Source organism: Perkinsus marinus, assembly GCF_000006405.1.
Source record: "Perkinsus marinus ATCC 50983 genomic scaffold scf_1104296966482, whole genome shotgun sequence".
NCBI lineage: Eukaryota > Perkinsozoa > Perkinsida > Perkinsidae > Perkinsus > Perkinsus marinus.
In genome coordinates, this window is record NW_003203876.1 from 99,821 (window position 1) to 110,642 (window position 10,822).

Below are 10,822 nucleotides of genomic sequence, written 5' to 3' on the forward strand. Positions count from 1 at the left end.
TAGTAGTAGTAGTAGTAGTAGTAGTAGTAGTAGTAGTAGTAGTAGTAGTAGTAGTAGTAGTAGTAGTAGTAATAGTAGTAGTAGTGGTAGTAGTGGTAGTAGTAGTAGTAGTAGTAGTAGTAGTAGTAGTAGTAGTAGTAGTAGTGGTAGTAGTAGTAGCAGTAGTAGTAGTAGTAATAGTAGTAGTAGTAGTAGTAGTAGTAGTAGTAGTAGTAGTAGTGGTAGTAGTAGTAGTAGTAGTAGTGGTAGTAGTAGTAGTAGTAGTAGTAGTAGTAGTAGTAGTAGTAGTAGTAGTAGTAGTAGTAGTAGTAGTAGTAGTAGTAGTAGTAGTAGTAGTAGTAGTAGTAGTAGTAGTAGTAGCAGTAGTAGTAGTAGTAGTAGTAGTAGTAGTAGTAGTAGTAGTAGTAGTAGTAGTAGTAGTAGTAGTAGTACACAACAGCGCTCAGTGGTGGTCTTCGGAGCTATCACGCCTGAGGCGAGATTGCTCTAGAAAGCAGGCTGCTCTATGCAAAGCTCGGCGCCAAGGTGAGCTCAGCATCGAGGCTCTCGCCGAAGCATCAAGGATAGCTAGGAGACGCTACACTCATGCAATCAAGAAAGCCAAAAGTAAGAGCTTCAGGGACTGGGTTAGCCGCCTTGGGGACAGTCGGGCCTTGAAGTCCCTTATGGAGGAGGCGCCCATCGACGTCGAATCGGTCGACGCCGAAGAGGCAGCATCCGCATTTTTCGGAGACACCGTCTCGCCCAGGGTATACATTCCCAGTACTCGGGTCTCTCTCGAAGATATGGGAGGACCGATCACCCGAGAGGAGCTTGAAAGTGCTATAGCTGCTCGCCCTAAAGGCCGAGCACCTGGATCTGATGACGTCGCATACGAGCACATCTCCGTAGCCTGGAAATGTAACGGCCGTTGGGCTGCCGCTCTGCGCACGCTCATAACAGCGATCCTCCAGTTCCAATATTTCCCAAGGTGCTTTCAAGGCGCCGAGGTTACCCTTCTGAGGAAGAAAGGCAACCGGACGGGTTGGTCCAAGTTTAGACCCGTATCGCTCTCGCTGACACTTGCAAAAGTATGTGAGGCCGTGATAAGCGAACGGCTAGAGCGCTCCATAGGCGCCCTCCCTCCCTTCGTGCACGGATTCACCTCCAACAGGTCAACCGACACAGCATGGAAACATCTTTCGAGTGCCCTAGAGAGTGAACCTAAGAACAAAGGACTAAGGGCCGTCGCGGCGTTCGATGCAGTGGCGGCGTTCAACTCCATTAGCCACGAATCTATTTGTGCAGCCGTCGGCCATTTAGCCAACAATGGCTTTGCGGAACTGGTGCGCTCGTTCCTCAGTGGACAATGGTCGAGTTTAGGGGGAGTCCGGCGATACTCCACCAAGGGGATCCAACAAGGATCTATTCTGTCGCCGAGGCTGTATAGCTACGCCACTATCGAACTAGGAGAAAAACTGCTGGCTCTGAATGACCCGCACCACGGGATAACCATCAAACCAGTAATATACGCTGACGACTCGGCAATAGTTCTGAAGGCCCCTGGCCTTCTCAGCCTTGTGAACACGGTCATACGTGTATGGGAAGTGACGGATACCTGGGCTCGATCTGTAGACTTAACCCTCTCGGAAGAGAAAAATGAGATATGGGTTGACGGCTGGGCGGACGAAGTTCAGTCAGGCCTGCGCGACAGGGGACACGCCGCGCTGGCAGGGTCGGTCAAGAAGTGTATCAAGTTTTTAGGACTATGGCTTGATCAGAAGCTGAGCTGGAGCACCCACGTTACTGAAAGCATAGCCCGTATACGCAAGCTGGCCATTAGGCTGCGCTCTCTCGTGGGACGTCGCTGGGGTCTTGGCTCGCAGCAACTCCATTGGATTTGGAACTCTGTGATGACTCCTCGTTTAACGTTCGGCGCTCCTACATGGGGCACCGTCGCGGGGAGAGAATGGTTCGAGAAAAAATGCATACAGCTCCAGGCTTTCATGGGCCGACTGATGTGGGGTGCGCTGAAAAGCGCACCGACATCAGTAGTGTACCGAGTCAGCGGGTTAAAACCGATCTCTCAGTCTGTTCGCGTACGCGCTTCCAAGCAATGGCTCCACAGAGACTGGGACATTAGTGAGGCAGAGACCAGGGCCCTTGGCCGCTGGGGAGCGTTGGGCACGGAAGTACGGAACCCAGAGGACATGAATCTCGACGTTTCATATCCAGCGAGCATTGCGAGTGACCACAGGGCGGTCGCAGTCATAAATGATGGTCAAATAGATCGCCTCTCTTCTGCTAAGAGGCACATATTCTGCGATGGTAGCAGAATCGGAGGGTCGGGTCTGACGGGACGTATCGGATCGGGTGTTGTCGAGCTGGCGCCGTCCAACAAAGACGCTGCTGTAGTATGGTTCTCGTATACGAGGTTACCAGATTACGCCACCGTGATGCAAGGCGAGCTTGGAGGGATCGAAGCTGCGGCCAATCGGCTGACTTCTACTCGGATAAATCCCTTAAAGCAGGCAGTTATTTACAGTGATAGTCAGGCCGCCATCCGGGCAGTGGTTGGCCGAGGTAAGCTCGAGAGTACATCAGTGAGGAACGCCCGCAGGGCGGTTGAACGTGCTGCTGTGTCATGCGATCTAGTAATTCAGTGGACAAGAGCTCATGCGGGTATCAGTGGTAATGAAATCGCGGACACCCTGGCGAGATTAGGCGGAAAGAGAAAGGATATAACAAACGTTGGCATTCCTGAGTCGTACACTGTCCATCAGGTCAAAGCGAAATTCAGAGAAGAAGAAGAATGGCGATGGCGCAAAGATCGTCAGCTGACACACATAAAGAAGACAGGCGTGATGCTCGACCGCAGCCAATGCAGTCGCCTTCGCACGGTGGCTGTGTCAATGAATGATCGCAGGCTTATCTCCGAAGCCTTGACGGGACATGGCTGTCTGAGGGCCCATGTATCCCGATGGGACGGTGGGATGCCGGAGTGTCGCTATTGTGGCATGAGCAGGGAGACTTCTATACACCTACATCAGTGTTCTCGCTGGCGGAGGTGGAGAGAGACCTGTCTGGGTAAAGAAGCCCTGGACAACCCTTATGATATGACTCGACTGTTGGCATCAAACCGCAGTGTTCGCAAATGGTTGAAGTACATGAGAAAGATCTGGCCGACATCCCGCTAGGGATATCAAGATATAAAATATTCTACTGCTGGCAGCTGGGGGTCTCTGGGGGGCCCTCCTATTTATCGATTTTCTGCCGTGTAACACACTATCTACCGGTTCATACCAGGGCTCAGACAGTGACTGAGCCTGCAGCTATACCTCTATACTGGCTATTACTCGCCTGGTCGAAGGGGTGCTGCGCAAGAAGAAGAAGAAGAAGTGGTAGTAGTGGTAGTAGTGGTAGTAGTAGTAGTAGTAGTAGTAGTAGTAGTAGTGGTAGTAGTAGCAGTAGTAGTAGTAGTAATAGTAGTAGTAGTAGTGGTAGTAGTAGTAGTAGTAGTAGTAGTAGTAGTAGTAGTAGTAGTAGTAGTAGTAGTAGTAGTAGTAGTAGTAGTAGTAGTAGTAGTAGTAGTAGTAGTAGTAGTAGTAGTAGTAGTAGTAGTAGTAGTAGTAGTAGTAGTAGTAGCAGTAGTAGTAGTAGTAGTAGTAGTAGTAGTAGTAGTAGTAGTAGCAGTAGTAGTAGTAGTAGTAGTAGTAGTAGTAGTAGTAGTATTGTTTTAGAGCGTCGTGAATCTGGAAAGGAGTGGTATGGCTTCGGCCGATACTGAGGGGCTCTTGCTGAAAATGGAGGAGCAAACGGCGAATCTGGCGGAGGACACCGAAAGATTTTTGGAAGAGTAGAAAAATTTTTCGGTAGTTTTTTTTCATTTTCCCGCAGCAGATACGCCCGAGTGTGCCTAAATGAGGAGCGCGAGAGGATGATCAGTAACGATCTGTATGGTCATTTAATCCGAGCCGAGGAGCGTCGAAGGGACCTTCAGCGTGTGGCTGGGGTCGATGTGAATAGGGAGGAGGTCGGACAGGTGAGAGTATTGGAGTTTCACCCGTTTTACGTGAAGTGGTGAGAAACGCGATATTCGCGGTGATATGTATTTCATATCACTAGGGTGAAACTCCATTTTTCAGTTTATTGTTATTATAGTAGTAGTCGGTGTTGGAAGAATATATGTTTGCTTTCCTCAGCTGTTCTCTGATGGGTAGATGTGTTCAGAAACTCACAAAAATTTTTTCAGAATTTCATTCTGCCGTCGACACATGTAGTTGACCATGTGTATATTCCCCCACACTGCTAGTGGTGGTCTTCAAAGAGATCGTATGTGTTTCAATGGTTTAGATCGTCGAGCGCAGTGAAGTGGAGTTATATAGCTCTCGAGAGGAGGTGGAAGGACAGCCGCAGGATGTTGTGATTCTCCAGGTAGGAGCTCGGGCGTATGCAGAAAGGCCTGGGAGATTTCAGAGGTTCAAATGTCGGAAATAAAAACTGGTCAAGGCTTCGCTCACTTCCACAGTGAAGAATCGGACATTATAGACTCCTTCTTGTAGTAGGAGTGCATGCGATGTAAAAAAGAGGCACAGCGTGTCAGCTCTAACTTCTCTGCAGAGTTCCGATACACATTGGAACGGGTTTAGCTGCTCGGAAGCGACCGACTTGATAAGAATATAAAATTCAAAGGCCTTCACGGTCGTTGTAGGAGAGAGTAAAGGAGTAAAAACAAGTATGAATACAATTGTTCGGAATAGGGAATCGCTACTCAGCTTAGCTTCAGCTCATCGATATCTTGTCGTCACGACACAGCGCACAATCCTATATCATTCTCTCACAGCCTAGCCCTCCTGGATAGCCATCGTTTTAACATTGATATCAAGCGGTTGCTATATGCAGTTCCTCGGCAGAGACCGAGAGGTCAGCTACAAGGTCTATTGCTGATCATTTCCAATTCACAAAGGCTAGGACTCAGCGAAAGGGAGATCATTCGAACAACAATCAACAGTGGGAGAGTCGTTCTTGGAGAACTGTCCTTTGCTGTGTGGAGGAGAATCGTTGATGTTGAAAACGAATACGTTGGTATCATTTTGAGCTGCAACGCAATGCAGTTTGCTGGCTCATTTAGAGTTCCCTACAGAGAGACAAGATGCTATTTGTTGCACTCTTTATCGAGTTGAAATCGTAGACATTTTACGCGAGGCTCTCGTTCGGAGCTGAAGTTGGTCAGTGAGCAATCACTCAGCTTTTTGTGGGCTCACGTGAGTGCATTGTGAATTCATTAGACTTTTCTCAGAGTCAGGCCAGGCTCAGCGGGGTGGCCGACAGCATTGACTTCGGTAGTGATCAGATGAGGGCTCTCACTGAGTATGTGGAAAGGATGTCTGCTGAGTGAGCTCGATGTCCTGCGGGAATTGCAGGATCCTATCGGCTTGATCGGGCAGATACGCCCGAGTGTGTATAGATGAGGAGCGCGAGAAGATGATCAGTAACGACCTGTATGCTCATTTAGTACGAGTCGAGGAGCGTCGAAAGGACCTTCAGCGTGTGGCTGGGGACGTTGCTGCTAAGACTGATGTGGTGCTGATGAGGGAAGGATGGAACAGGGAGAGGAGGGAGATGATGCGAGAGGATCGCGAGGGCCATTTGGAGGCACTCGTGGAGGCTCTAGTAGATCTCCAGGCTTCTCGAGAGATCAAAGCAGTTGAACATTCCACCACTAGATTGCTGAGTGTTGGAGTGCAGACTATGCGAGTGGCGCGATGGAACTCAGTTGTGCAAGCGTCCCCCCGAGTCGCTGAGGTTGGCGTTCAGAGTCGTATTGAGATGTCTACGGTGGAGTCCCAAACTAATGGCGTGGGGAAGAGGAATAGGAGCATCTCGAGATTGACGCAGACTGCTGCTGCTGATTCTAATGATGATGATCGAGCGATGCTTCATCCGGTTGATGCCGAACATAAGGCAGCTATACGGGAAGAGGCGATAAGGGAGATCAAGGCACATATGGAGGAGCAAGTGAGGATCACCAGATGCAACGGTCAGGTGAGAATACTGCTGTATATCGCTGCTCATCAGGGTCTTTCGGCAGGTTCGACTGCGTGCTCGAGAGGAATCATATCGAGCTGAAGTAGAGAGGCTAGGCCGAGAACATCAACGGGCCACGGCGGAGCTCGAACGTCGTCATGCTGAGGATCTACGAGTGCAGCGTCTACGGTTGGAAAGGCAGTGGCAAGTGAGACGATCGATGGCGGAGATGTCGAAGAAAAAGGAGACTCGGGAGGCAGCTGTGGTACCTCAGCCATTGAGGATAGATGAGGACATGCTTGTAACACCGCGAGATGAGGTCAGTCCTTCAATTCTATCTGTTGGTAGAGAGACACAGCTCTTACGATGTATTTTTTTTAGATTCGTTCGTCTTCATCATTCAACATGCATCAAGTGTTCGATGAGCGCCCAAGTCCAAATGCTATCCGCCGAGCAAGTGCCGCTCGAGTGGTCGAATCGGTCAGGAGTGGCAGAAGAAGAGTGATCGAGAGAACGCTCAGGCCTAAATAATTAGTATTGAAAAGTATATAAGTTGCTCTCATGCTACTGCCCTATTGTTTACTATTTCATAAGAGCTTCATTGAAGTGGTGTTGATTTATGTAGTTCTCAGTGATGAAAGCGAGACGCTCGTTAGAAGGAGACAAGGTTGTGGCGTCTTGGTTGTGACTACTGACATGCATGAATAGTCTGCTGGAACGCGCTGATCGAAAAATTGGCTAATCACCGCGATAATTTAAGATAATGACGATGATGTTGACGATGGCATGATCGTGCCTGCGCGATGTAGGATTAATTTCCTCAACCAGTCGAATACGTTATTTGTTGGCTGAAACGGTTATGCATCGCTGGGTTCTTTCACGCCTAGTCCGAGATAACTCGGCTGCCCATACGTCACTAATTAATCATGATTGGTGTTCAAGCCGGTTTTTGGACGTCGACTGTGATTGCAGATTAGTCTAGTAGGTAATTCTCTCCAGCGGAGGAGAAGAACAAGACCGTCCTCTTGCTGGCGAAATTTGCAATCGGTCATTTTCGATGTGGATTTTTTGATGCGGTCTTGTCGGCACAAACGCGCTGTCATCGGCGAGGAGATCACATTCGTAGCGAAATCCATTTTGGTCGATTAGGACCCCTTCTGAGGTTGTGCTTGGTGTTGGAGATGTTCGCCTTAGCATCATTACTGTCTCGTGTCACATTACCCTCGTGAGAACGGTGGAATATGTGTTGGATGGATTTGGAATGGGTAGTGTAGCATTAGGGCGGTTAAGTGGTAGAGGTGGGACGAGACGGGTTGGGTTAGCTCCAGATGATCTGCGTGCAATAGAGGAAAAATCACTACACGAGAGAATGTTGACCGAAGGGGGTTGGAGTGGAAGATGACCTTCTGGAATAAGAAGATATCGACAGCGGCAGGATTCGAACCTGCGCGGGCAGAGCCCAGTGGATTTCTAGTCCACCTCCTTAACCACTCGGACACGCTGTCTGATGTGATTTGCAAGATTCCAGCTCCTTCTATACACTTTCTTCGAAATCTCAGTCGTGTCAGCCACATACGACCAATGTTTTGTGATCGGCAAGCGTACAAGTGGCTTCCACATATTGAAGCGAGTGAGTGTTTGGAAAATATCCTCGCGGGGAAGGACATCGACACCGACGGCAATCATACTTGCGCGAGTAAAGTCCAGTCTATTACTATTCCACCATAACGCCACTCTGGTCATAGCCTTTAATGCCATTTACTGCCCAACTCGACACCCTATATAAATGAAATCGTCAAGCACATCATCATGTGCATGTGCGTCGACAGTCACCCTACCACCCTTAGACGACAGGGTCATCCGAAATTGTCCACAAACTGGAATAAGGCGGCTAGCAAACACTCCACTGGTACTGTCTTCGACATGGTGCTGCTTCCTTACCCTGAATGTCCAATCTTTTTATGACAGAGCCAACCTCGTTGGACTATCTCCCTATCATCCGTCTATTCAAGAGGAACATTCGCATTAACTCCACCTGGTCTCCGAATCGAGCTCCGAGGTGGTTCACATGAACAACAGCTACAGAGAAATCCCACAGTCCTCAACTATACAACCAAAACCACCACCAATCACACAAGATTCCACAAAGCATCAATCGTGTCACCATCGCGTAACCGCGCCACCGCCAGGCCCAACTCGGGACTATACACAGGTTCCCTGGCAGCTTCCAATCACCCACGTGCGCACAGCGAAGATTTCTCCCTACCTATACCCGTCGAGCTCGCCATCAGGATGATACAGCATACTAGGATCACTCTCTTGCTCGGGCGCCGACCCAACGCGATCAAGGAGCTTCTCAAAACCAACCTCCTCGTCGATTTCCACGTCTTCTTCGAACCGTTGTAGCGGCGCTGGGGTCGCTAGCAGCTGAAATTAGTTATTTTGTGGCGCGTGACAGATTCTCAAGAAATGCTCTCACCTGGCCAGCACCTGAGAATGTGAAATGTTCATCCGAGGCAATGGAAAGATTCACATGAGGCCCACAGAGTGACCATCCTCACCTCCATGATTAGCACTCTGTCCTCCAATTGGCTTTTCAATCGACACTTCAACTCCGAAAATTGGCGACTGCATATCAAATGTCTAGCGGAGCGAAGCAGATTCCCACCGACCTCTGCAAAAAGCTGATGAATCTTCTCAAGTTGTTGATGCATTCTTTTGAGTTGTTCTATGGGGTCCAGACGGAAACCCAAAACATACGCTCCAGCTGAAATCAATTGAACATGGTAAAGTTGCATAAAATTGTGTTACCACAATTTATGCAACAACCAGCGTGAATTTCGTCTCATATCGCTCAGGAGTTTCCTATACAGTGTTGGAGTAGGAATATATGTAATCGCTTTCCTCAGCTGCTGAGCTCAGGAGTTTCCTATACAGTGTTGGAGTAGGAATATATGTAATCGCTTTCCTCAGCTGCTGAGCTCAGGAGTTTCCTATACAGTGTTGGAGTAGGAATATATGTAATCGCTTTCCTCAGCTGCTGAGCTCAGGAGTTTCCTATACAGTGTTGGAGTAGGAATATATGTAATCGCTTTCCTCAGCTGCTGAGCTCAGGAGTTTCCTATACAGTGTTGGAGTAGGAATATATGTAATCGCTTTCCTCAGCTGCTGAGCTCAGGAGTTTCCTATACAGTGTTGGAGTAGGAATATATGTAATCGCTTTCCTCAGCTGCTGAGCTTAGGAGTTTCCTATACAGTGTTGGAGTAGGAATATATGTAATCGCTTTCCTCAGCTGCTGAGCTCAGGAGTTTCCTATACTGGGTAGGAATGTACAGAAACCAATGAGAGTTTCCTTAAAATTTTCATATCGTCGGCCACACATGTAGTTCGCCATGTGCGTATTTTTCCACACTGATTCGGATTCACAGCAGATTCACTCAATGATTAAAGTAAATGCAGTAGGTGTTGCATGCTGTAATAATTAAAAAATAGTAAAAAGTAATAAATGCAAAATTGCAAAATTTTGTAATAATTCAACGAAAAAAACTTTTTTGAGATAGATGGGGTACACGAGTATACCATAAATTTGCCAAATATCGTTCCTTCGCCCACGCACACCCTCAAGAATCGCCGTGAAGGCACTATACGACTACACAGGGTGCCGAGTTGAAGAGGAGCTATCATATACCATTAGAAAACCCTCTTAGAGATCCACATCTCATTCATCGAAGGTGACCGACCGTCACTGACGGTGCAGAGGCGTCGGTGACACCCTGTAGATATGTATGATATAGGCAAACATGAATACATATAGTTCGCTTACCTCCTCGAAAGGTATTCACAACCAATGCCTTGCCGAATTTAGAGTTTTTCAACGACACCGAGCGCTGAAGGACCACAATCATGGTAATCTCATCAATGAGCATTACGATCTGTATATAGGGCATCGATACGTTGAATGACTCGGCCAAAGCGGCGTACCACACCGCGCGCACCTTCATCCGAATTCGATGATCACACACCATGGACTTACATTAGTGATGACCATAGTGCCGAGGTTGCCTTGATCAGTGGAGAGGTTCCACACTCCGGCAATTTTCTCGTACATTTTTTCGCCCGGCAGCAGAACGAGCTCTTGGTCGCGCACGATGGAGGCTCTTGAGTTGAACTCAGTGTGAGGGGAAAATATGAAAATTGTGAGGAAATTTTTAGATATTATTATTGTTGCTTTCTCTATGTTCCTTCATACGAATTTCTTTGATTAGTGAGGAAACTCCTCTAAGCTCAGCTGAGGAAAGCGAACACATATTTCTACTCCAACATCGGTCACTCGTTTGCGAGTCATCACCTTAGAGTGAGCTCTCGATAGAGGCGTGACGTGTCGTACGCTTTATACACAGATTGAATCGTGGTGAAAATACGAGGTGAATAATACACCAACGAAGTGAAGATAAACTCAAACCTCTGCCCGGCGTACCTGACTTGGGAGAAATAGTCTGCCCAGTGTTGGAATATATTTTCATAACACACGATTAAGAGTAGAAGTGAATAGAAACCACCAAGAATTTCCCAGAATTTTCATATTTCGATAACAATAATTATAGTGAAATATATAAAAATATAAATAAAAATTAGGAGTTCGAGAAAAATATAACAAATAAATAGCCGACGCATTCATCAAGGGGGGGGTTCTGGGGGCCCACTTCTTCACCGTCGATACAGCGGAAGATCGCGGCAAATCGCACTAGTAGTGACATTCACGGGTGGTGAATCCCAGGCTATACCATAATAATGGCACTACGCCTGGTTCGAAGG

General features: G+C 47.9%; 2 protein-coding genes and 1 non-coding gene across 3 annotated transcripts in view; 1 reads left to right on the forward strand and 2 right to left on the reverse strand.

Annotated features, from left to right (window-relative positions):
* Pmar_PMAR028297 (reverse transcriptase, putative) overlaps positions 1-6,581 on the forward strand; it is a gene marked incomplete at its 5' end in the record, with an annotated part of 10,557 nt that extends 3,976 nt beyond the window's left edge. Inside the window, 9 exons of the mRNA XM_002769082.1 lie at positions 447-2,951; positions 3,312-3,380; positions 3,720-3,835; positions 3,880-4,021; positions 4,333-4,413; positions 5,279-5,373; positions 5,427-6,024; positions 6,071-6,325; positions 6,388-6,581. Coding sequence (XP_002769128.1) covers positions 447-2,951; positions 3,312-3,380; positions 3,720-3,835; positions 3,880-4,021; positions 4,333-4,413; positions 5,279-5,373; positions 5,427-6,024; positions 6,071-6,325; positions 6,388-6,537 — 4,011 coding nt within the window. The 3' untranslated portion in view covers positions 6,538-6,581. The remainder of the gene's footprint in view (positions 1-446; positions 2,952-3,311; positions 3,381-3,719; positions 3,836-3,879; positions 4,022-4,332; positions 4,414-5,278; positions 5,374-5,426; positions 6,025-6,070; positions 6,326-6,387) is intronic.
* An 848-nt stretch (positions 6,582-7,429) lies between these two features.
* On the reverse strand, positions 7,430-7,511 carry Pmar_PMAR028298. The gene has a single exon. It is a non-coding gene; the product is annotated as a tRNA-Ser (tRNA).
* A 757-nt stretch (positions 7,512-8,268) lies between these two features.
* Pmar_PMAR028299 (Bardet-Biedl syndrome 5 protein, putative) overlaps positions 8,269-10,822 on the reverse strand; it is a gene marked incomplete at both ends in the record, with an annotated part of 3,681 nt that continues 1,127 nt past the window's right edge. The window contains 8 exons of the mRNA XM_002769083.1: positions 8,269-8,433; positions 8,486-8,496; positions 8,568-8,634; positions 8,679-8,773; positions 9,831-9,894; positions 9,937-10,002; positions 10,041-10,164; positions 10,356-10,484. Coding sequence (XP_002769129.1) covers positions 8,269-8,433; positions 8,486-8,496; positions 8,568-8,634; positions 8,679-8,773; positions 9,831-9,894; positions 9,937-10,002; positions 10,041-10,164; positions 10,356-10,484 — 721 coding nt within the window. The remainder of the gene's footprint in view (positions 8,434-8,485; positions 8,497-8,567; positions 8,635-8,678; positions 8,774-9,830; positions 9,895-9,936; positions 10,003-10,040; positions 10,165-10,355; positions 10,485-10,822) is intronic.